Here is a 27,455-nt window from a genome sequence, read left to right on the forward strand (position 1 = left end):
ATGACTGCCTAGTCTGCTGGTCTCTTTTCATACCTCTCCCACTCCACTGTGTCAGCAAGGGACAGCAGGACCTTGTCATGGTGCCACCTATACCGTCCTTATGTTCATGCTGTTTTGTATCCTGATAGTATATATGCCGATGAACCCTGAAGACCACAAACCATGAAGTTAGGGTCGTCTCTCAGCCCCCATTTGTGCAGATGGTGTAGGGAGAGTGTCATACACGGACTGCAGGAGGAAAGAAATGCAGAAGGGCTCCAGTCTCTAATGCTCTAAGTGATCTTGTGCTTGGGAAGATCCCATTTCATCCAGGCATCCCATGACTAAAACCTCACCAAATACTCTCAGAGACAGCAAAGCACCAGATTGCTCAATCTGCCTGGAAACACACCACTAAAATGCAGACAACAGACTCCAACAGTAGCAGAACCATATTTCAAATAAAAAGACATAAAAGAAGTGAAATAAGTAGTTTCATAAGCCATCTGGAGGATGTCACCCTTGGTTGCTTTGTTTGTTGGTAAGGCATGAGCTGCCATGCACAAAGCCGTGCAGGCTCTCCCTAATTAGGCATGGGCTTCCAAATGCTCATTTATCATATCCCTAGAAATTTTCTCCAGCAATTTCCCTACAACTAACGTGAGACTCACCGGTCTATACCTCACAGGATTTCCCCTTGTTCCCTTCTCAAATAAAGGTACAACAATAGCCATATACCAGTTCCCCAGGAACTTATTTGTGGCTCGAGAGGACACAAAGATGCTGGTCAAGGGTCCAGCAATCTTGTCTCTTGCTTCCTTCAATAACCCAAGGTAAATCCCATCAGGCTCTGGGACATCCACCTTAATACTTATTAGGAGGCCCAACACTTGACCTCTAAACACCCTAACATATTTATACACTTAGCACTGATCTCCTGGTCCTCCATATCCTTTTCCTTGGTAAATACTAAAGCAAAGTACTCATTAAGTACCTCACTTGTATTCTCTGCAATCAAGCAAATGTCCTCCCCTTTATCCTTGAGTGGTCCCACCCTCTCCCTAGTTATCCTTTTACTCTTGACACAGAATACCTTCGGAGTCATCTTAATCCTACTTGCCAAGGACTTTTCATGGCCCATCCTGGCTTTCCTAATTCCCTTCTTTAGTTCTTTTTGGGCATCTTTATACTTTTCATGTGTTTTGTTTGATCCAGACTTCCTAAGTTTTACATACTTTTCCTTTTTCTTCTTCATTAAATTCATAACAAGGGGAGTCGCGTATAGGAGCAAAGAGGTCCTTCTGCAGTTGTACAGGACCCTGGTGAGACCACATCTGGAGTTTTGTGTTCAGTTTTGGTCTCCAAATTCGAGGAAGGACATTCTTGCTATTGAGGGAGTGCAGCGTAGGTTCACGAGGTTAATTCCCAGGATGGCAGAACTGTCAAATGTTGAAAGATTGGAACGACTGGGCTTGCATACACTGGAATTTAGAAGGATGAGAGGGGATCTGATTGAAACATATAAGATTATTAAGGGATTGGACACGCTGGAGGCAGAAAACATGTTCCCAATGTTGGGGGAGTCCAGAACCAGAGGCTACAGTTTAAGAATAAGGGGTAGGCCATTTAGAACGGAGTTGAAGAAAAACTTTTTCACCTAGAGAGTTGTGGATCTGTGGAATGCTCTGCCTCAGAAGGCAGTGGAGGCCAGTTCTCTGGATGCTTTCAAGTAAGAGTTAGATAGAGCTCTTAAAGATAGTGGAGTCAAGGGATATGGGGAGAAGGCAGGTATGGGGTACTGATTGTGGATGATCAGCCATGATCACAGAGAATGGTGGTGCTGGCTCGAAGGGCCAATTGGTCTACTCCTGCACCTATTGTCTATTGTCTATAAATTAATCACCTCCCTGGACATCTAAACGTCTCTTATCTTTCGATCTACGTCCTTCCTTCTTACAGGAACATATCTTTCCTATTGTGCAATTGATCTTTAGACACCCATCACATCTGATGCGGACTTGCCAGGAAAAAGGTGTTCCCATTTAACGCTTCTTAATTCCTGCCTAATGCCTTCATAATTTTCCCTACTCCAATTTAAAACTTTCCCACTAGGACCATATTTATTCTTATCTATAGCTATCCTGAAAGCTAAGGTCACTGTTCCCTAATTGTTCACCCACTGAAAGGTCAGTCAACCGGCCAGGCTCATTACCCAACTCCAGATCCAATCCTCTTGTTGGACGGTCCACATATTGAGTTACCTTCCTGGATACACTTAACAAATTCAGTCCTATCGACACCCCTTACACTAAGGTGGTCCGAGTTTATATTAGGGAAATTAAAATCCCCCATGCCAACAATCCGATTATTTGGACACATTTCCTTAATCTGATTACATACCTGTCCTCAGTGTCCCCCCTGGTGGTTATTAGGGAGTCTGTAGTACAAGTCCATCAGTATGATTGCATGCTTCCTATTCCGGAGTTCCACCTAAATGGACTCTGTGTCTGACCCCTCCATTATGTCTCCTCTAAGTGCAACTGTGATATTGTCCCTGATTGGTAGAGGACTAAAATATAAGAGCAAGGATGTAGGGTTTATAAGGCACCGGTCAGACAGCACTTGGCGTACTGTGAGCAGCTTTAGGCTCCTTGTCTAAGAAAGGATATGCTAACATTGGAGAGGGTCCAGAGGAGGTTCATAAAAATGATTCTGTGAATGCAGAGGAACATATGAGGAGTGTTTGATGCTTCTGGGCCTATGCTCCCTGGAGTTTAGAAGAATGACAGGAGGGATCTCATTGAGACCTATTGAATATTGAAAGATCTAGATAGAGTGAATGTTGAGAGGATGTTCCAATAGTGGACAAGTTGAGGATCAGAGGGCTTCCCTTTCAAACTCAGATGAGGAGGAATTTTTTTAGCCAGAGGGTGGTGAATTTGTGGAATTGGAGGCTGTGGATGCCAAGTCAGTGGGTATATTTAAAGCGGAGGTTTCATACGTTCTTAATTAGGCAGGGCATCAAAGGGTATGAGGAGAAGGCAGGAGAATGGGGTTGAAATGGATAATAAATCATCCATGACCGAATTGCGGAACAGACTCAATAGCCTATTTTTGCTCCTCTATCTTATTGTCTGAAATGCTGACCAATTTTTCCTCAGTATCTTAAATTCCTCCCCTGCTGAAATTACTTTAATTTGAAATTGTGCATGAATCTATGGTCTGAATAGCTTACTGCTTCTCCAGGCCCCCAAGTACATAATCAAAGAGCTTCAAGGCCATAAGTGATTATCGACAGCAGTACGCAACTACAGTGACATAATGTCAGTAGCACGGCATTTAACATATTACAAAGGTGTGGGTCTATTTAATTAGTTATCTTTATTTTTGAAGTTTCTTCTTTTATTGTAATTTTGCAAACTCAAGGCTTATTGGTACATTTATTTCACAGTGAATCACTCAGGATATGTTCCTGCAACTTACAATAGGAGCTGTGCAATGAAATTGCTTTTCTGTAATTACTTCTTGCTATTTATTATGCTGCATTTAAAATCAATGCTTGTGATTATCAATTCCATCAACAAGGATAAAAGTATCTTGTCCATGAATATATTACACTAAATATACTTGAAGTTGATCTTTCATCTGATTCAGTGTCAGATGAGGTGGTAATTCTGGCACCACACCATCTGAAGTTTAGCACATTGAGAATCAACATATAAACTGGAAATAGTCAATAAGCTAGAAGCACCTGTGAAAGACAGCAATAAGGTTATCGGAGAAAATCCACTGGCTTGAGGTGGTGGTTCAGCTTTTAGCTGTTCCATTTCCAACGAGTCTTCAGACTCAACAGCAACTGCTGTCAAACACTGAAACCTATGGCCTATTGTCTGCCAAATGTGGCTTGACATCACAACTTTTACTGGGGCACAGATGGATCTGAGAGCTGATAATTAGAAGACAGAAATTTCTAATATTATTATTTTCATGTATTTTAATTATTTGTAAATGTCTTTATTTTTAAAGTAATAATTTTTGAACCACTGACTTCAATTGTAATAATTTTTATTCGCTAAATGTTAGACACATCTGGAGAGTATTGAAATACATCTGGAGAGTATTGAAATGACTCAAAAAACTACCGGTCCTTCCCCAGGTTTGCCTTCTGATAATGCACGACAGAGGTGCTTCAGACTAGGATCTCTCCACTATGCCATTGGAGGTCTCAAATGTTTAAAGGTTCATTTACAATCAAAGTATGTATGCAGTATACAACTCTGAGATTCGCCTTCTGAAGATAGCCACAAAACAAAGAAAACCATGGAAGTTATTCAAGGAAAAACATCAATGCCCTCTGCCCCGCACAAAAAAACACAAACCTCACAAATGGCAGCATGAACATCACCCTCAACTGGTCTCACCTTACTCCTTCCCCCAACTTCTTATATTGGCCTCTTCCCCATTCTTTCCAGTCAGCCTGAAAGATTGAGTGTTCCTTCCCCTTCATAGATGCTGCTTGAGCTGCAAAATTCCTTCCACATTTTGTGTGTGTTGCTCATCACTCTCTTAACCTTTCTGCCCTATCAAGTATGTACAGAACTAATCCATCAACATTGGATTTGTATTGTTATGGCACTTTTCAATTTTATTCTTGTCACCCTAGAGTGCTTCAAGTCCAATGAAGTAAACAGTAAAGTAAATCCAAAGTTAGTGTTGTAATGTTAAAAAATGTATACGGCCAATTTTTATACCCCCAACAATATTGTAACAATGGTTGGATAATCTATTCTGGTATTGATGAGGAAGAGATAAATCAACTTCATTATGTACCATGGGATCTTATGTCCAATTGAAAGACCAAACAGGCTCTCTGTCTACCACCCCCCCCCCCCCCAAAAGTGCTGCACTGGGGTATCTACCTAGTTTTCCATCTCCTTATCTCAGTCATATTTTAATGAAAAGCTAAAGACAGTGACTGCCCCCCAATAAAAGTTAAAAAAGACATGATTTCTTCTGTCACAAGTGGTCACAATGTCACCCTGTTTAAGGCAGGGAACAATGTCTGCCAAAAGGACAAAGGTTCATTATTGTAAACTGAATTGATTAAATTCTGTTGGATTAGACTATATATTGTTATTTTCTGTGTAGCTTATACCTGCTTGAATTTTAAATAACTACCTATATACAGCTTCAGTGCCTGGATTGAAGGGATTAATGCTACCTGATGTTGTGCACTAATGATGCCTAATCAAGCTGAAACTCTCTGCTGAGAATATGAAACATTTTTCAATAATAATTATTTTCTATTGACAAGATTCTAATATTCTTTCAACTTCAATAATTTGAAAAATAAACATCTTTAATAATAAAGACTGGGTCTTTACTGGGTCTATATATTGTGGGGAGCTTGCAGCATGATGGACGTAAGTATTATTTGATCAAAGATCAGTATTCTGGATTAATCCCCAATTTTATTTTCAAACTTTATGTTTACATTCAAGAATCTTTAGGGGTGCCATGATAGTGTAGCGCTCAGCATGACAGTCATTACAGCTCGGGGTGAAGAAGTTGGGAATTTAATTCCGCTATCCTCTGTAAACAAGTTTGTACATTGCTTTCCGTGTGCATGTGGGTTTCCTCCATGTGCTCCTGTTCCCCCCCCCCCACAGTCCAATGACGTCCTAGTTAGTAGGTTAATCGGTCATTATAAATTGTCCCATGATTAGGCTAGGGTTAAATAGGTGGGTTGCTGGGCAGTGCAGCTTGTTTGGTTGGAAGGGCCTGTTCTGCAGTGTCTCTAAATAAATCTCAAAATGTTTGTGTATTTAGTAGATTAGCTCAGAGAAGATTTAAAAAATGTAATCTATGTGCAGCATCATCTGAGTACAACCGTCAAATGTTTTTGCAGTAATATTTATGCAGAGAACTAAACTAAATGCAAGGCTTTAATACATAAAAATGAAGCAGCATCAATAATTCTAAAAAATAATAACATGCAACTTAGCGAAGCTGCAGAGCGTGACATCAAAACCAGTTCGCAATATGTGGAGCTAGGTAATCGCACATCCAACACATTAAACAGAAGTCCTATGGTCCTAGTACATTTACTCTGTGTTGTAGTAGATAACTAAATAGCTAAGGCAAAGGCTCCAAGAATATCCCTATCCACAATGAGGCTGGATACTGCATACAGTATAACTGCTGAAAACAAAATCAAAACAGTTGCATTCAGAATGCCAAATAGATTATTTATCTTGGTGATCCTGAAATCACCGTATCAGAAAATAGACTTTAGCCAATGTAATATCAAGAAACAGCTGAGGGCATCAGTACAGACTGGACCAGACAACACCTCACTGTATGAAAAGAAGACCCACACTTCAGAATGACATTGAACTCCACTCCAGTTACAACACTGGCATCTACCCAGCAATGTGGAAGATTGCCAGATTTGTCCTGCTCACACAAAGCGAGACAAATTCAATTCAGCTTATTACTGCCCACTCATTCTACACTTAATCAGCAGCAATCGAAGGTGCTATCAAGCAACACTTACTCTATAATCATCTGGTCACCAATGCCCAAGACAGAGTTTTCACCAGAACCACTTGGTTCCAGTGCTCACACAACCCTTATTCCAAATATGTGCCATAATGCTGAGGTGCAGAGCTCAGATGACTGCCCTTGGTATTAAGGCAGTATTTAACCAAGAGAGGCATCAGAATGTACTGGTAAAGCACAAGTTAAACGGCAGCAAGGGAAAGCACCTCAATGGTTGTAGTCATACCTCGTTAAAAAGATGTCAACCAACTCCACTGCAATAGAACCTGATGACAGTAAACCCTTCCCAACTTTCTTTCACGATATTGTGAATGACTGTTCCTCAATCATAAGATCAGATGCTAATAATGTCATGCTGTTCAATTCTATTCACAGTCCTTCAGCAAATGAAGCAGTTATCATTAAGCAGTAAGATCTAGACAACATTTTGGCATGGGGTAATGAGGAGCAAGTAATTGGACCATGAACACACTATGCACAAGGTTAGCTTTGTCACTCTGTAAGTCTTCTCTGACACAATCTTATTTCTGTCAATCTGTCTGTTCATGCAAGTGTTCATGGAAGAATGAAGAGAAACAGCTGTTATGGTTAACGTTTATGCTCCAAATGTTGATTGGCCTGAATTTGTTAAGCATTTATTTACATCCTTTCCCAATTTAAATGATTATATGTTCATAATGGGTGAGGATTTTAACTGTTGCTTAAATCCTTCAATGGATAGATCTAACCAGGCACTTCTGAACAAATCGGCTTCTTTTATCAATTCCTTTACGGTTGATTCTGGAGTTTCAGAAATTTGGAGATTTTTACATCCTAAGGATAAAGGATTTTCATTCTTTTCTCATGTATATCATAGTTATTCTAGAATTGACTATTTCTTTATTGATCATCGTTTAATTCCATCCGTTATTGACTGTAACTATGATCCCATTGCCATCTCCGACCATGCACCCTTGAACCTATCGATAATGGATACATTTTCCAGTGCTAGACAATGGCTGTTCAATTCTAATCTACTCCAGGACTCAGATTTTGTTAACTTTATTAGGCAACAGATTGATTTTTTTCTTTTCAACAAACTTTACAGAAGAAATTTCCAGAGGGGTATTATGGGACACTTTTAAAGCATATATCCATGGACAAATTATTTCATATTCTGCTGGAGTGAAAAAAAACAAATCAATAGTGAAATACTTATGCTGGTTGACAAGATTAAAGAAATTGATAAGAGATATTCTATGGCTCCTAGTAAGGAGCTTTATAAAAAGAGAATTGAACTAAATTCTCTAATTGAATGGAGCATAGTCTATTATTAACCTCTTTGATTGAAAATCAATTAATTAAAACTAGGAACCTGTTTTATATACATGGTGATAAAACTGGTAAATCAATTGAAAACTGCTTCGGTTAAATGCCAGATTATCAAGATTCATAAACGGGATGGTACCCTGACGGTTGATCATGATGAGATAAACAAATCTTTTCAAGAATTTTACAATTCTTTATATCAATCAGAATCTCCTGACGACCCCACTATAATGCATGAGTTTTTAAGGAACCTGAATATTCCGAAGTTATCAGCCAATGAATGTTTAACATTAGATGCATCTATTACGGAAGAAGAAATAAAAAAGGCTATTTTTTTCCATGAATTCAGGTAAAGCTCCTGGTCCGGATGGTTACACAGTAGAATTTTTAAAATCCTTTTCTACTCTACTCTCACCTTGGTTATGTAAAATCTTTAAGGATGCATTAACCCTAGGTAAATTAACACAATCTTTTTACGAAGTCTCTATTTCCCTAATTCTTAAAAAAGATAAAGATCCTATTGAATGTACATCATATAGGCCTATATCCTTGCTGAATGTGGACTCTAAGATTTTTTTCTAAAACTTTGGCAACTAGACCCGAGAACATACTACCTCAAATTATCTCTGTTGACCAGACTGGATTTATTAAAAATCGTTATTTGTTTTTTAATATTAGGAAAATAATTAATATAGTTTACACTCCCTCACCTAGAATCCAGAGTGTGTCATCTCACTGGACGCTAAGAAAGCGCTTGATAGAGTTGAATGGCCATATTTACTTAGTACGCCTGAGAATTTTAATTTTAGTCCAAAATTTATATCTTGGATTAAATTGATATACAATACCCCTTTGGCTTTGGTATTTACCAATAATCAAAGATCTCTCTTTTTTCAATTGTTTCGTGGTACTAGGCAAGGCTGTGCTCTTAGCCCTTCATTATTTGACATTGCTTTGGAACCTTTAGCTATTGCAATTCGAGATTCACCCAACATTTCTGGCATTACCCGTGGGAATGGGACATACAAGCTATCATTATATGCAGATGATTTGTTACTATATATTTCCAATCCTGAGAAATCCATTCCTGCAGTTTTATCTCTGCTTGCTCAGTTTAGTAGCTTTTCCGGCTACAAACTGAATCTTAATAAGATTCCCATTAAATATGCAAATTCCAATTTATAAACATTTACCATTCAAATTGGTCACTTACAATTTTACTTATTTGGGTGTTTAAATTAGTAAGAAGCATAAGGACTTATTTAAGGTTAAGTTTTTTTCCTTTAGTCGAGAGGTTAAACAATTGTTTACTAAATGGTCCCCATCGTCTTTATCACTGATTGGTCAAATCAATGCTATTAAGATGATTATTTTATCTAAATTTTTATACTTATTTCAAGCACTACCAATTTTTATTTCTAAATCCTTTTTTTGATATTGTTGACTCTAAAATGTCTTCATGTATATGGCAGAATAAAACTCCTAAGTTAAGTAAAAAATATTTACAGAAGTCTAAAAAAGGACAGTGGTTTGGCATTGCCAAATTTAAGATTTTATTACTGGGCAATTAATCAATATTTAATATTTTGGACATAGGACTCCGATGTAATTCAAAGTCCACAATGGGTAAACCTTGAATGTAAATCCGTACAAGGGTTTTCATTGGTTTCTATCTTAGGGAGCTCACTTTCCATTGCTCTTTCTAAATTGAATAAACAAATAGTTAATCCAATAATTAAATATACATTATGAATATGGTTTCAATTTCGTAAATATTTTGGCTTGAATAAATTTATTTTATCAAGCCCTATTGCATCTAATTTCTTTTTCCAACCCTCTGTTATGGACCAAGCCTTTTTGATATGGAAAAGAAATGTTTTCATGACTTATTCTTGGATAACTGTTTCATGTCTTTTGAACAGTTGTCTAATAAATATAATTTACCTAGGTCCCTTTTTTTTTAGATACTTACAAATTAGAAATTTTCTGAATAATATGTTACATACTTTTCCAAGTTCATACCCAACTGATATCACAGAAAAAAACTTAGGTTTAAACTCTTATCAGAAGGGTTTAATAGCAATTATTTATGATATGATTATGAAAATACAGCCAGGTATATCAGATAAAATTAAGAATGAATGAGAAAAAGAACTTAACCTTTCCTTACCTACAGAGAAATGGGAGAACATTTTTCAATTAGTCAACTCCTCCTCTATATGAGCTAAACATGCATTGATACAATTTAAGGTGGTGCATAGTGCCCACATGTCTAAAGACCAGCTTGCTCGTTTTTATTCCCACATAAATCCTATCTGTGATAGACGTCATTCGGAAGTAGCCTCTTTGACTCATATGTTCTGGTTTTGCCCATTTTTGGAGAAATATTGGAAAGATATTTTTGATATTATTTCAACAGTTTTGAGTATTGATTTACATCCTCATCCTATTACTGCAATTTTTGGCTTACCAATGGTGGAAAATAGTTACTTATCCCCTTCAGCTTGTCGGATGATTGCATTTGCTACATTAATGGCCAGAAGATCCACTTTATTGAATTGGAAAGAGATTCATCCTAACTTTTTACCTTTAATTGATCAGATTAAACATGTTTATATTTATTTCAAGCAGTACCAATTTCTATTCCAAAATCTTTTTTTTTATAGTGTTGATTCTAAAATTTCTTCTTATATTTGGCAGAATAAAACTCGGAAGCTAGGCAAAAGATATTTACAGAAGTCTAAAAAGGAGGGTGGTCTGGCGCTGCTGAATTTTAGATTTTATTATTGGGCAATTAATATCCGCTATTTGAAATTTTGGCTATGGGACTTGGATATAACTTCAAGCCCTCATTGGGTAAATCTCAAATGTAAATCGGTACAAGGGTTTTCACTGGGTTCTATTTTAGGGACTTTGCCTCCCTTTGCTCTTTCTAAATTGTATAAACAATTAGATAATCCAATAGTTAAATACACTTTACGAATATGATTTCAATTTTGAAAAATTTTTGGGTTGAATCAATTTATTCTAGCAAGTCCTGTTATATCTAACTTTTTTTTCTATCCCTCTATTACAGACCAAGCCTATTTTACTTGGAAAACTAAAGGTACCTTACGATTTTGTGATTTATTTTTGGATAATTGGTTCATGTCATTTGAACAATTATCTAACAAATATAATTTACCTAGATCCCATTTCTTTAGATATTTACAGGTTAGAAACTTTTTAAAAACCATCCTTCCTACTTTTCCGAATCTATACTCTATGGATAGTTTGGAAAAAAATTTAGATTTAAATCCTTTTCAGAAAAGCGCAATAGCAACTATCTACAATATAATTATGAAAATTCATTTAGATGCATCTAATAAAATTAAAAATGATTGGGAAAGGGAACTTAAGCTTACTTTACCTATCAAAAAATGGGAAGTAATTCTCCAATTAGTTAACTCATCCTCTATATGTGCTGAACATTTGTTGATACAGTTCAAAGTAGTGCACAGGGCCCATATGCCTAAGGATAAATTAACTTGTTATTATTCTCATATAAGTCTAGTGTGTGATAGATGTCACTCTGAGACAGCCTCTTTAACCCATATGTTTTGGTCATGTTCCTCTTTGAAAAAATATTGGGATAGTATCTTTGACATTATTTCAACAGTTTTGAATATTGATTTACAACCTCATCCTATTACTGCAAATTTTTGGTTTACCAATGATAGAACCACACTACTTAACCTCTTCAGCGCGTCGGATGATTGCATTTCTTACATTAATGGCTAAAAGATCTATTTTGCTGAATTGGAAAGAGATTAATCCTCCCATCATTGGTTCTCTCAAAATATGTTATGTTAAAACTTAGAAAAAAATCAGAAGTGTTATATATGATGCATCTATTAAATTTGAAAAAACTTGGAGGTCTTTTATTCAACACTTTCATATGATGTGATTTGACCTCTTTCCAAACCTACTCTCTTGTGTTAATATATGCAGGGAGGTTCAGAGTTGATGACACTAATGGTCCTTTCTTTTTTTTGATGTTATAAACAGCTTATGTTCTTTTCTTTGTTTTTTTGGTTAGTATTGTTTAGATTAGTTTTTTTTTGGAGGGTATATTTTCTTTTTGGATATGTTAATCCTTTTTTATGTATTCTACATTTGTACTCGAACATTGTTGGGAGGTTTATTACCTTTATATTAATTCAATATATAATTATGTATGTTATCCATTAACAACATAATCCCAACAATTGTGAAGCAATATTATGTTATATCCACTATCTTGATATTAATAAAAACATTGGAAAAGAAAGAAAGAGATTAATCCTCCAACTACATTCCAATGGTTTTCTCAAACTATATCTTGTTTAAATTTAGAAAAAAATCAGAAGTGTCATTTTTGACCCTTCAGTTAAATTCGAAGAAACTTGGAGACCATTTATTCAACACTTTCATGAGGTAATTTGACCTTTTTAGAATCCTTTTTATTATCCTTAAATATTTGGATAGAGGAGCGGAGTTATTGACATTACTGATTATATCCATTGTAATATAATAGCCTAGTTTTGATTAGTTTTTTTTAAATTTCTAATTTGGATTTTTTTGGTATGCTTTTTTCTATCATGTTAAATACATCATGAGTTTGGGAGGCTTAGTACATTTGTGCGTTATCTATAGCTTCTACTTGTATATACTGTTTATTAACTATGTATTGCCAATCTCTCTGTATTACTATTGTTATTATGCATAAGTTTGAAATAAAAATATTTAAAAAGTAAAAGAAAGGAAAGCTCAAAGGCTGGAAAGTAATTTCACATGCTTTACCATATTTCCCTAATTCTATTACTCAAGGCAGTGGACATGATCATTTACTCCTCCTCTCTATAGAGCACTGGGTATGTACAAAAGGAGCATGGCCAAATACATCAATAAAGGACAGATGGTTTCTTTCATATATATAAAAATATAAACAAAATCTAGTAGGCCTTGGTCAACAAATATCTGGTGCAAACATATCACTTTAAGTGTACTTTCTAGTTCCTAACCTTCATTTATCTATCCATCATATTTACAAATTCTGCTAATGTTGCTAATAAATTAAATCAATAAAATAAGACCACCACATGAAACTCACCTGCCTCCAACCCAATGGCATGAACATAAATTTCTCTTACTCCAATAATTTCTCCCACCCCCATCTCTCTCTTTTCATTCCCCATTCTGGCTCCCCTTACTCCTTCTCTTCTCATCTACTTATTACCTCCTTCTCGTGCCCTTTCTCCTTCCCTTTCTCCCATAATCCACTCTCATTTTCTATCAGATTCCTTCTTCTTTATCCCTTTACCCCTTCCACCTATCACCTCCCAGCTTCTGACTTCATCCTCCCTTCCCCCTCACCTGGCATCACCTTCCAGCTTGTTCCTTCCCCTCCCCCACCTTCTTATTCTGGCTTCTTCCTTCTTACTTTCCAGTCCTGATGAAGGGTCTCAGCCTGATTCCTCTCTATAGATGCTGTCTGACTTGCTGAGTTCCAGCATCTGCAAAATCTGGTGTGTTCAGGAAATTTACAACTGTCTACATTGCTCTGTAATTGTGTCTGAAAGAAGAATTTCTCTAAGAAAAAACAGTGAATTTACAAGGGTGATAGTAAGAACTGAGAAAGTTACGTTTCCTCATCATATAGGCAACCGCTCCAGCAACTCTAAAAAGAGCACTTTAAATCATTAAATTGTCTGTTTTCATGATTAAAATTGTTAGTATGTCACCAAGGTCTTGTTCTAATACAATACTCTTTCAGTATTCTAAACTCACTACATCTACAGAGTTATTTCTTTCAAGGCAGCAACTATTTGGAATACTATGTTCAAATTCAGTAACTGTGTAGAGACTGAATTGGCTGCGATTGAACACAGTGAAACAAATGACCAGTTCTGGCAAAGGCTCCACTTCTGAAATGTCTTCTTCAAAGATGCTCAGTGACCTGCCACATGTTTGTAGCAGTGTATTTCAGATTTCCTACAACTCATTCCTGCACTCCGGCTGGGCAACTGGACTCCATATTTGAAAAAGAGATTACAGCATCGTTTGGGATGAAAGAGGGCTAAGCTATAGGAATAGCTATTCTATTTCCATGGTAGCTGTGACCTTTTGATGAAAAACTGAAGGATTTTGATAAAAACTGAAGGATTTTGATGAAAAACACAACTTTACATTTTCACTTGTGGGTTGGGTGCCACGGCTACTGTGAATCTATCAAACAAGCCTCTTATAGTAAATGAATAACTTCTGAAAATTCAGCTTGTTCCTTTAAGGAAAAATTTGGCCTGGGTTTTGCTCATACCAGTGAATAAAAGGGGCAGATGCTTACAAAGTACTGTGGATTATTGTATTGTGGCTTGCTACAATTAGAATAAACACTATATCTCATTCACCTAAGAGAACTTGGCAAATAGATCATGCATGTATTGAAGACATTTTTACTGAGACACACAGTAGCAAACATTTGGCCTTGGCTTCAGTGCTAAATGTACAATTTAGAAAAATATACATGTTGAGCTGCAGTCCTGAAATCTGGTTCCACTGAAACTGAAGAACAAAATTACATCAACTGTGTTAATTGTGGGTTTAGCTATACAATGGAAATCACATTTTTTAAAACAGAGCCCAAACCAGAAAGTACACAAAAATTTTTATTTCAATGCAATCTTATAAAGAAGCCTACAGAAAGGAAGTTAGGAACAGGACTGCTATAAAAACAAAATTTTTAAAAAAAACTAAAATTCTGCAAAAATAAAACAGCTAGGTACATGGCTTCACAAATTTAAAAAGTAAATCTGAACATCCAGATTGATTGCTTGCCAGCAATGAAGACTGAAAACAGTTTAAACTTCACTATTAAATGAGCAATGTATTTTAAGTTGGGCCTCCTGTCCCATGATCCTTTCCTTTCTCCAGCTCTGTATCACTTTCGCCAATCACCTTTCCAGCTCTGAGCTTCATCCCACCCCCTCCGGTCTTCTCCTATCATTTCGCATTTCCCCTTCCGCCCACTACTTTCAAATCTCTTACTATCTTTCCTTTCAGTTAGTCCTGACGAAGGGTCTCGGCCCAAAACGTCGACAGCGCTTCTCCCAATAGATGCTGCCTAGCCTGCTGTGTTCTACCAGCATTTTCTGTGTGTTGTTTGAATTTCCAGCATCTGCAGATTTCCCAATGTATTTTAAGGCTGACTAAAGGGCAAATATTATTATGCATCCTTCATATGCTCAAATGTAACTAGTTGGAGACACACCATTAAGGTAAACACGTGTGGTGGAGCAATTTAGCCGAAGAAAACACATTTTTGATGCTGGAAATTTAAAAGATGATAAAAATCTAAGACACAAGAGATGCAGATGATGCAATCTGAAGCAAAATACAAACCAAATGCTGGAAGTGAAACAACATCTGTGGAGGCAAATGATGGTCAAAGAACAAACACAGATTTATATGAGGAATTCAGCGAGTCAGGGAGCATCTGCGGAGTGAAATAGTCAATATTTCAGGCCAGAACCTTCTTTAGGAGAAACACAATAAATGCTGGTGGAACTCAGCATCTATGGAAAGGAATAAACAGTTTACATTTCGGACCAAGACCCCTCATTAAGTTTTACTTACATGTTTGGGATTGCAGCTCTGCAGTAATGATATCTGGTCCTGATGCAGGGTCCAAGACTAAAACGTCGACCATCCCTTTGCCTCCACAGATGCTGCTCCACCCACTGAGTTCCATCAGCAGTAGATTGCTTTCTGTTACCTTAATCTTCTCCCAAAACATAGCCAGTCATGCTTGGCTTGCAGGAAGAACAAATGAACTTACATTTTGAATTTGAAGATTGGATCTGTCTACACCCAAAATGTTAGCTTACCCATTGTTTCTTCAAGTACTGTGAGTTCACAGACGTTGCCCAGGTATTTGATTTTTATTGCTTGATTACAATATTAATTTTCAAAAATGAAACAGAAAATAAGTCACATTTTCAAATGAGAGTAATAAAGCTCTGTGTTGTCAATCATATGTAAAGTCCCTAATCAGCATGCTGCTCATATTGGTTCAGTCAGAAAGCAACATCATGCAAAACAAAGCAAATGTGATTGTGAAGAATGGTATGCATCAATGAGGTATTTCACATCAATTCCTCACAGTGCCTAAGGTGAATGCTTTAGTAGCAAAGAGAGGAAAAAATACATTAAAAGAAAAAGCAACTGTAAAAGTGAGCAATTCCTGATGTGGATTTGAAAATTCTGGTTTAGTAGAATTGCTTTTGGCACTTTAGACCTGTTCTGCTTTCTCATCTTCAGTAGCAGGCTTTTATTCTTTGAAATATGGAGTGAAGTGAAAGCAATGAGAAAGGACAGAGGAACAAACTGTTACCTTATTCAAAAGATTTTCTTTGTTCTTTAGTGAACATCAAACAAATTCTTTCAAAACTTATTTCAATAATTCAGAAATAATGTTTAAGATTGAAGTTTGAGTAATATACCATCTTAAATTGGCCCTCCAAGGACAGGTCTCCAAACAAAGCTCACTGGGAATGGAAATATTATTATATTTGTGTAAAGCATTGCACTGAGCTTGGAGTAAGGTACATTGCTTAAACAGATATTTGGTTTTCGAAGCATTTAACTCAGTCAATTGGTATCTAAAGGGTTCCATTCCTAATGAATAAAACCCCTTCATTTGGTTTGGAGTCAATATTCTTCTTTAAAAAAGTAAAATATAATATAAATTTTATTCAGCAATTAAAAATGTAGAGCTCATATCCTCAATGTTTATTGCACAATTTAAGTTGCAATGAAAATGAAATGCAGGGAAAGCTGAATTCTTTGTGTCAGGCTGCAATGAGAATACGATACTTAAAAAACTTCTACAAATCAACTGGCCGCATCACCGTCTGGTATGGTGGGGTGGGAGAGGGTCTGGAGCTACTGCACAGGATTGAAGTAAGCTGCAGTGAGTGGTAAACTTAAGTCAGTTCCATCATTGGCATTAGCCTTTGTAGTTTCTAAGGGATCTTCAAGGAATGGTGCCTCAGAAAGGCCACGTCCATCATTAAGAACAACCCCCCCCCCAATCACCCAGGACACGTCCTCTTCTCATTGTTACTATCAGGAAGAGGTACAGAAGCCTGAAGGTAGGTAGGTTTGTGGGGGTGTGTGTGTGATATCTCACACACACACACACACACACACACACTGTAATTCAGATTTTCTTTCTATATTTATGTGTTGCATTGTACTGCTGCCGCACAGTCAGCAAATTTCACAACATATGCCGGTAATATTAAATCTGATTCTTATTCTGATTTTATAAATTCAGCTCACAGAAAGCTCAAAATCTCCAAAATTTCATGTTCTTTACAATGTTTCCTTAAATTAGGCTGTTTTGCTTTGATATATGGAACTGCCAAGTTAAATCACAGAAGACCTGACAAAATTCCATTTATAATCCAAATGCTTGCTAGCATGGAGGCAAAAAAGGAAATGCAATCACTGTTGGCAACACAACAGTGGTCACATTTCTTAAAGCCAATATATCCTGGAAGATTTATTATGCCAAAGATCAAAAAAAGGTCTACCAACCTAGTTTCACAGCAGTACAGATATTCAAGGAAATCAATAAGATTGTTTAATACCATATTTGCAGATTACTGGCATCCAAAATCTAGGGTAAATAAGAATGCTTATGGCTCTAATGTTGAGTAATCTGTATTAGACTGATCCTTTGCTAAATTACTGGGTTTAGTTTAAATTTAATGTGGAAATCCTATTGCTCAATTCCAGTTTTGTTTTAAAGTGTTAATTAGTCACCCAATGAGTTCGGGATTTGAAATAAAATATTGAGAAGTCAGTATGGAGCCCTAATATCACCAAGGACAAAAAAAAAACAGAGAAGATTAAGCAAAGTAGGAAGTAAAGATTAACTAACACAAGTGTATTGAGTCAGGAACAATGTGCTCATTAGTGTCTGGAATCAGAACACACTTCAGGTAAATAAACACGCATAAAAAAGGTGTATTTCATTGAAAAATGAATTATTTCATCAAATGCCTGGGAAAGTTTCATGGTCTTGCATTCCTGTTTGTAGCTGCTTGCAATCCATGCACATAACTGTAAGGCTGATGCTACCAATGATAAGAATTAAAATTCCCACTTTTGCATTACTGAAACCTTAAGAAAAATCATGCTAATAGCTTTTCAAAATACATTTGTTTCATTATGTCCAACTACATTAAATGGTGAAGAACTTCCATACACAGCATACATCTCTGCTGCCTAATATGCAGGAAAACCTTACTTTATAATTCAACATCTCAGAATCATGTTTATTATCACAGGCATATGTCATGCAATTTATTAACTTTTTAGCAGCTGTACAATGCAATACATGATAAATATATCAAAAAAACTGAATGGCAGTAATTATATGCATGTATATTAAATAGTTAAGTTAAAATAAGTAGTGGAAAAACAGAAATGTAAAGAAATAGTGAACTAGTGTTCATGGGTTCAATATCTATTTACAAATCAGATGGCAGAGGGGAAGAAGCTGCTTCTAAATCACTGAGTGTGTGCCTTTAGGCTTCTGTACCTCCATTCTGATAGCAGGCATGTCCTGGATGGTGGAGGTCCTTAATGATGGATGCCGGCTTCCTGAGGCACTGCTCCTTGAAGATGTTTTGGATACTGCTGAGGCTAGCACCCATGTTGGAGCTAACTAACTTTACATCTTTCTAAAACTTACTTCAATCTTGTGCAGTAGGCACTCCCCTCCCCCCATACATACCAGATGGTGATGCAACCAGTCAGAATGCTCTTCTGGTACATCTGTACAAGTTTTTGAGTGTTTTAGGTGACAAACCAAATCTCCTCAAACTCCAAATGAAATATAGCCGCTGTCTTGCCTTCTTTATAGCTGCATCAATATATTGCAACCAGGTTAAGTCCTCAGATATTCATACCCAGGAAATTTAAATTGCCCACTCTCTCCACTTCTGATTCCTCTATGAGGATTGGTTTGTGTTCCCTCTTCTTACCCTTTCTGAAGTCCACAAATCAGCTATTTAGTCTTACTGACGTTGAGAAGAAGGTTGTTGTTGCGGCACCACTCAACTAACTGGTACTTCGCACTCCGGTACGCCCTCTTATCACCATCTGTACTCTATACTATTTTCAGTCAGGAACCATTTTATTTAGTTTGTTCTGCTTTTCCATTACCCATTTGTGTTGCTTCTCAGTTCTAAGATTCCATTTAGTGTTATTACACACCACTTGATCAGCATCCCTATCAGATTCTTCTTGCTCTGCTGATGCTTGGACAAAATGTTCAGGATGGTGGCAAACTTGAGGGCTCTGGAAGGACCTCTCTTCAGATCCCAAGATCTTAATTGTTTCATATAGGTCATCCATTTGATCTCGGTACTCCTTGACCTATTCTAATAACTTCCTCTTCATAGTTTGTGGTAGTTAAAGGAATAGGAAGACACCCATCATTGTAAATGTACAAATCAAACCAATCAGCTACATCTTCAGCTTGCTTCTTAGGTGCTTGCCTTTTCCTCATTTTCGTTATTTGCTCTGCATCTTTAGAAAATTCTGCTTTAAGTTCTCCATTTGCTTTAACCTTTTTGAGTATTTCTTGGTAAAATTTCTGGTCCACTAAATAGAATGATTCCTTGCATTTCTTGCCAGATGGACTTTGCAACCAGTTGTTGTAAGCAGTGAGAAGATTTTGATTTAGTAAGGAACATGAAGAGGGCGAGCAATCAGTTCCTTTATCTAAATGGTTCAAGCTTTGATCAATATGAAGTTTATAAACATCTATGGTAGCTGATGAGACATTATTTTCTGACTTTAAGTCTTCATTCTGTTCGAGAACATCACACACCTTCCCTATCTTTCTTTGACTTCGAATAACTTACAGCATTAATCTGGTTAAGAGAGTTCACTATCCTTTACTTAGTAACCTTTTTGCTAACTATGTCACTGACATTTGTTTGAGAAATATTAAGATTGCCCACTATTCTCTTAATGTTGTTTTCTTTATCATAAGGTCTTCCTGCAGTTAAAGATTCAACAAAGTGGCTAAATGGTTTAAGAAAGACATTTATTGCTCCCACATTTTCAAATAGTTCCATGTTTTGTTCATTTTTCTATGGCTTTGGTATCTAGCTTGGCTCATACATTACCATATTAAATTTGTATTGATGAGTTTGCACTTTTGTCATAATTTTCTGCTTCTCAAAGGCAGCATGTGACATCATTTGATTAGAAGCACAAAGGCAAAATAAATTGTCTATATCACAAACTGGCACTTCTACAGACCCTTCACAGCACTCCTCTGGCAAATTTGCAGCAAGCTAGTTTTCTTCTATATTACTTTGTGGCATCTTATCAGTTGGCTGATTATTCTCAACTGAATTACCTTCCTGAAGATTTTCAATTGGACATTTCTTATTTTCTGTGTCATTGAATGCAATTACCTGCTCCTCAAGTGCAAATTAAATTCTTTTGTTGTCAGACAGTAGCAGCTCAGCAGTTTTAGATTCTATTGGTTTCCTTGGTTCTTTATTTGTCCTAAGCCCAGTCTATCCAAATTGGATTCAGATAAACTCCAGCATCTACCAACCTCAACAGCTACCCTGGCTTCTTCTAGCCTATGCTGATCACTAGCTCTAAATCTTTAACCACAAGATGGAGTTTTTCCTAGAATATTTTTCAATGACTGTTTTCTCTTTCCAGAGGTGGTAGATTACTCAGGAAACTGCCAGCTATATGTTCACTGAATTGCATTGACTTCAAAGATGCCATCATATCTTCATTCTGAGTACTATGTAAACACTCAAGACTTGTTAAGTGATGAAGTAGATCATAAGTGGAGCTCGCTATGATGCAATAAAGGGAGTATTCAGGTTTCTAGCTGGCTTCCTTAAACAAAAGATTTAAAAAAACTTGAAGACAATGTGAAATCTACCTAGGAGGCATTTAAAATATTTGATGCATCTGGGATCAATACTACATCTGGGATCAATACTACAATGTCCACACTATGGTCTTTTCCATGGAATTACTTAGTTGTATGCCTTGCCTCCCATATTGTTGCAGAACCTGAACCAACCATGCTTGCATATGCAATCCCAAAGAAAGTGGAAACCATTTGAAATAACAAAATAGCATTCAATGTTCCAGTTTACTAAGTGCAGAAAAGATAGACATGTGTTTTGCATTTGAAAAGTACACAATTAAACAGAGAAACTGTATAACAGTTATACAGTATACAACAGTTATAAAAGTACACAATATAACAGAGAAACTGTGAAACAAAAAGAAAAAAACTACCCATACCATTTTAATATCACTAATGTTAGAACCCTGCTCCTAAGAGATTTTTATTTTCCTATTCATAAATCATCGTTTCAGCTTTCTTTTCTGAATGCAAGTCTTCCATTTAAAAAATCTTGTTTTCAAACACTTACAATTCAACACCAGTTTAAATTCTAAGATAATATTTAACACATTATGTGCAAAATAAATGCAACAAGGCACAACATGCCTTTTTTTCCCAATGCCAAGAGACATTTATTCCCAAATGGTATGATAACATTTATATTTTGTAATATTTCTTCAATAAAACTAAAATCGGGATGAACTTACATGTTAACTAAATTTACAGTACTGTGCAAAAGATTTAGGCATATATACAGTATATAGCTAGGGTGCCTACTACGTTTGCACAGTGCTGTATTCCTTGCAGAAATTAAACATTTTATTTAATCCTAAAATCCTTGTGAATACTGCTTGGACTGAAAACAGTGGTTCAAAGAGTTACAGTAAAGGCCAAAAAGGATTGCTATACTATGATATAAAGTAATTAATTTAAATAGTGTTGCTACACGTGAGATTGCAATTGAACAAGTCTTTGGTACATCAAAAGAACCTTAAGAACATCACACACAAAATGTTGGAGGAACTCAGCAGGCCAGGCAGGGAATAGATGCTGCCTGGCCTGCTGAGTTCCTCCAGCATTTTGTGTGTGTTGCTCGGATTTCCAGCATCTGCATATTTTCTTTTGTTTAAGAAAGAACATATCTGGTTCCTCAGTCACCTTGTTCAGTAAGAAGCTAAGCCATAGCAACAAGGTTCATGTACGGACACAGGAACAGTATAAAAGAGTAGAGTATAATCTGCCCAGTTGGTATTTACCCATCACATCAATCAATGCCAGATTACAACTGGCCTGTGTGCTCTTACCTAGCTGAAAGAAAGGATGAAGCATTACCAACCAGCAGCCATCCTATTCCAAAATAAGACTCAATGAGCTTGAATGGTGGATGACATAAGAACCTGGTAAATAACTTGCTCTTGTTCAATTTGAAATCTGTGTGCATTTATTCAAGAAGACAACCAGCAGAACTAAGCTGATATCCATAAAGAATTGGTGCCTCAGAGATGAAAAGCAAGCTTGAAAAAAATATCAAGACAAAATATAGGATTCTAATAGCTTTGGATTTTGCTTTAAGAATTAAACTTACTGCAGATTTAAGTGCATCTTTCTCTTTTTTCCCTTTTTTCTCTTTCTTCTTTCTCTTTTCTTTCTTTTTGCTTCCACCTAGAGCGTGCTGCTTTTCACGTTCCATAGAAACCAGCTTTCTGTATTGCTCATCGCATGGATGGTCCCAGGTAGATTGGCCCGATACAAAATTAAAGTAATAGACATCACCCGTGACATCTTGACTACCTCGAGAAAAGTAAAACACTCCTTTAAAAATATACATTCCAAATCATATCCCAAAGCCCAATATAAATCTCACTTCTGATCCTACACAACTGTAAAATGTACAGATAATCCCTGATAAAAAGAAGTACAAAAACAAAGTACTGTGAAAGTGATCGTTAATATTCCAGGTTGATGACCTTTCTTCAGAACTGATAAAAGATTATTTACTTCAGAAATTAACTTCGTTCCTCTCTTCACAGATCTTACCTGACCTGCTGCGTTTTTCCAACATTTTCTGTTTATTACTGACAAAGCTTGGTTTCAAAGCTTGTATTTGGAAGTCTGATTGTGTTCTGCATGCTTTGTAGAACATAACTCTATGGAACTTTGTAAAGGGTGTAGCACAATGAAATTAATGTTAAAAATAGAGATTGATTTATTGGGAAAATATGGGAAAGCTGTGATCAGAGTCTGAACCTGATGCTATATTGACAGTGGTTTCCAAAGGTTTTCAATATGTCAGCATATTATTGATCTGGGAAGTGAGGTGTTAACAATATACACTTGCTAAAAAAAGTGAAACTGATTATACTCTACTCGAATTTGGCAGTGTCCTATACAGTTGCTGTGCAGATCACAGATAAAACCTTCCCTATAGTGGGGGAGTCTAGGACCAGAGGGAATAGCCTCAGAATACAGGGATGTCCCTCAAGAATAGAGATGAAGAGGAATTTCTTTAGCTAGAGGATAGCTAATCTGTGAAATTCGTTCCCACAGGTGACTGTGAAGGCCGAGTCATTTGGGTATATTTAAAGTGGAAGTTGATAGGGTCCTGATTAATCAGGGTGTCAAAGATTACAGGGAGCAGGCAGGAAAATGGAGTTGAAAGGGATAATAAATCAGCCATGATGGAATAGTGGAGCAGACTCAATGGATTGAATGCCCTAATTTTGGTCCCATGTCTTAAATCAGAAATGGTACAAGATAATTTTTTTCTACATAAATAAAATGAAACTGTGAAAGTAATGATACTGTTATAGATTACCCAGAGCAGTTTTGTCCTGAGAGGGTAAGAGAGAGGCATTTTTTCCTCACAATGATTTTACCCCTATTATTGGGCCAAAGTTAAAGTAAAAACCTTTGTACAAATTAGCTTTGAGAAGATGGAATTAGTGTTATGCCTTGAACTGCCGATTTTCATTTCAAATTACATATATGATCCAGATAAAAATATTGCAGAAGGATAAAGAGCAAAACATCACTGCAATTATTAAATCCAAATCACTTATTCTCCTACACAAATTACGTCTACATCATATATTTCTTTAAACAGTTGCAGTTAAAAGAAACAATCAAGAACACAAGAATCTAAAGTAAATTACTGTCTTACCAACAGAAGCAAAACTTAGTAAAACACAGGAAGGACAAACTAAAAATAAAATATTAATGTGGTTTTGTTTCCTTAAAAAAGTTGACAAAACCATTCACATGACCAAGTGACCAGTCGCTTGAACAAGTATACATGTCTAACGCAAAAGTCACTAAAAGCGTGTTTAATTTATTTTTTGAGATATGCACAGAAAAGGCCCTTCCAGCACTTTGAGCTGTACCACCCAGCAATCTCCAATTTAATCCTAGCCTAATCATGGGTCAATTTATAATGACCAATTAACCTATCAACCGGTAGGCCTTTGGACTGTGGGAGGAAACTGGAGCACCTGGAGGAAACCCACACAGTCACAGGGAGAACATACAAACTCCTTATAGCCAGCAGTGGGAACTGAACCCAGGTCGGCTGTACTGTAAATTACTGTGCTAACCATTAGGCTACCCTGCTGTCCCATCTTTCATGAGATCTACCTAGTATAACACACCCAAAGTTTCTGAGGCAAACATACATGCCAGAAATGTATTCCCGATCAGCAAAACCAAATGCGTTGAACAGAATCAGCAGCACACTCTGGTCTGCCAATGAAATTCAGTTCTACTTGGAAGCTTTAGAATCATCAAACAGGAGTGAATTTCTAACCAAAGCATTTAAGGAGTCTTCAGTGTGAGGAACAAGGAACTTGATCACTGTTATGTACCCGTGACGTGACAGGTGTTGAAGCTATACTGGACTTGAGGTAATGGTCTTGTGATGGTGGAGTGATGTCATTTTCCCACCAGTAGAGGTCATGTGACAGGTTTTTTTAAACAGGGTATAAAAGGAGGACCCCTCCCTGTGAGGAGGGGCAGTTTGTGGCTGGATTTGCCATGTTGACTTCATGCCACTGCGTGATTTAATGTTATGACGCAGTTTAGTTGAAAGATGAAGTTTTATTTAATGCCTAAAGTTTAAAAGGTCATTGCCAGCAGTTTCTTTATAACACTGCTAGTTGAGAATCAGTGGAGAGTGAAGATCAGAGTTCGGGAGTTAAAAGATCCAGGAGAATCGATTTCAACGGTGAAACAGGTTCGACCTTGTTTGATCCTCATTCGGAAGGAATTCGTTGACTGTTCTCGTGTTAATTCCTGTGAAATAGCAGAAAGGCTTGGGAACAGTTCTGTAAAAGAAAGGTCAGTGCCTTTAAGCTGTTTCATTTGTCCATCTACGTAAATTCTTCGTGGGAAAAGTTTGATTTGGGAACCGAAGCAACACGACGTGAAAGAGAATTTAAATCATTTTAAAATGTCTCTCCCTTAAATGGACTTTGAGCATTTTGAACTTTTGCAATACTACTTTGAAGAACTGTTTTTGCAATATCGCTTTAAGAACTGTTTAAGCTTCCTTGCTTTAAGAACTGTTTAAGCTGCCGCACAGCAGCTGATTTCCGGTTACGTTAGTGATTTGTTTACTTTTGGGGGGGGTTTGTTTTCAGTGTTTAATAAATGTGTTATTTGTTATAAAAACCCCTGCCTAACTCATATATTTATTGTTGCTTGAATCTGTAACATCACCAATTTATTTTTTGTTCATTTGAGTGTGTTGCTGACAGGATCAATATTTAATATCCTTTAATTTTCCCCAATGACATGGTTTGAGCTGGCTTCTTGAACCACTGTGGTCCTTATGGAGAACAGGGAGCTGGGCAGAGTGTTCCTGAATTCATCGATTGATCCTGAGGATGGATGAACAAAGGAAATTTCTGTTTGTACAAGCCTGGAACTAATGGTTACTGTTTAAATTAGAGATGAGGCTTTTATTTTGCTGAGAGGGTAGAAGGCTGTGAATTTTTGGAACTCTATCTCAAAGAACAGAGGAAAGATCGTTTGAATATTTTAAGGCAGAATTAAAAACTCTTGATAATCAAGGAGCTGAAAGGTTTCCATGGGTAGACAAGAAAGCAAGAGTTGAGATTACAATCAAATCAGCCACATTTTCAGGTTCTAGGACAAAGATTTTATGCAGATGACCATATGATTGGTGACTGCAGATGCTAAAAACTGGAGCAAAAAAAACTGCTTGAAGCCCAATGGTTAACATTTCAGGTTAGGACCCAGCATTAGAACCTAGAGAAGAGAAGTAGGATAGTCAATTACAAAGAGATGAGAGCAAGGGATGGAATGGGGGCTGATAGGTGAAAAATGGAATTGGGTAAGAGAGGAATGATGGGCAGATGTAGCCAGATGGGGAGGGGATAGAGGGTTTAAAAGACAGGCAGAAAGACATAGAAAATGAGAAACTTCTTAATAAAGGAAACAGATTGATTGGGAGCTCCGGATATTCAGACTGGAAGGTGATTGCATATAGGAAAGTGAATAAGCCTGAAAAGATTTTGACTTTCAGCTACAGTAGCCGAATATAAAAGCAATACAACTATTTGGAAGATGTGTAGTGGGAAACTAATCAATGTGCATTTGAAAGGAACAGCCTAAGACGACATGAGGATAAGTACAGTGAAATAGGATTAGTGTAGATCACTAAAACTGAAAGGATAAGACTCAGCTGAATGCAGTTGTTTATGCTTTTGGTGCTTTTCCTGGTTTTATTTTAATAAAATACAGTATAATTAGAGAAATGAATATCTACTTCTGCACTGAGTGGCCACTTTTTTTTGGTACACCCGTACACCCGCTTGTTAATGCAAATATCTAATCAGCTAATCATGTAGCAGCAACTCAATGTACAAAGCGTGCAGACATGCTCAAGAAGTTCAGCTGTTGTTCAGAATGTGGAAGAAATGTGATTGTTGGTGCCAGACAGGGTGGTTTGAGTATCTCAGAAACTAAAGACTTCTGGGATTTTCTAGAGTTTAAAGCGAATTATATGAAAAACAAATATATCCAGGGAGCAGCAGTTCTGTGAACAAACAAGCCTCGTTAATGAGAGAGGTCAGAAGAGAACGGCCAAACTGGTTCAAGCTGACAGGAAGGCGACAGTAACTCAAATAACCATGAGTTACAACAGTGGTGTGCAAAAGAGCATGTCTGTATACACAACACATCAAATCTTGAAGTGCATGGGCTACCAGCAGCAGACCATGAACATATAATTGGTGACCACTTTATTGGGTACAGGAAGTTCCGAATAAAGTAGCCACTGAATGTATATCCATGTTTTCTACCTTCTTTACATTTCTCTTTAACTCTCCTAGGCCTGTCCCATCTATACAGGTGGTCCCCGTACGTTGAACGTTCGCTTTACGACAGCTCGCTGTTACTAAGGACCTACATTAGTACCTGTTTTCACTAACCAAAGAGGATTTTTGCTTTTACAAGAAAAAGACGCCCGCTTTATATGTGTGTTTACCCCGAGAAAGACTACCATGACCATGAAGCCTTGTGCAGGCAGTTGTGTGCGCATGCGTGTACGTGAGTACACACGTACATGCATAGGTGTGTAGGTACCAATTTTTTTTCTCCAAATCGATTT

At 36.9% G+C, this 27,455-nt stretch overlaps 1 protein-coding gene across 6 annotated transcripts in view; it reads right to left on the reverse strand.

Annotated features, from left to right (window-relative positions):
- Positions 1-27,455, reverse strand: part of LOC132385093 (centrosomal protein of 164 kDa-like) — a 288,904-nt gene that overhangs the window by 207,027 nt on the left and 54,422 nt on the right. For 5 of the 6 annotated variants that reach the window (XM_059956825.1, XM_059956827.1, XM_059956826.1 and 2 more), the window contains exon 4: positions 22,416-22,617. In XM_059956825.1, the coding sequence (XP_059812808.1) occupies positions 22,416-22,617 (202 nt within the window). Of the gene's footprint in view, positions 1-22,415; positions 22,622-27,455 lie in introns of all 6 variants that reach the window. The other variant, XM_059956828.1, reaches the window with a different exon arrangement.

Source organism: Hypanus sabinus, chromosome X2, assembly GCF_030144855.1.
Source record: "Hypanus sabinus isolate sHypSab1 chromosome X2, sHypSab1.hap1, whole genome shotgun sequence".
NCBI lineage: Eukaryota > Metazoa > Chordata > Chondrichthyes > Myliobatiformes > Dasyatidae > Hypanus > Hypanus sabinus.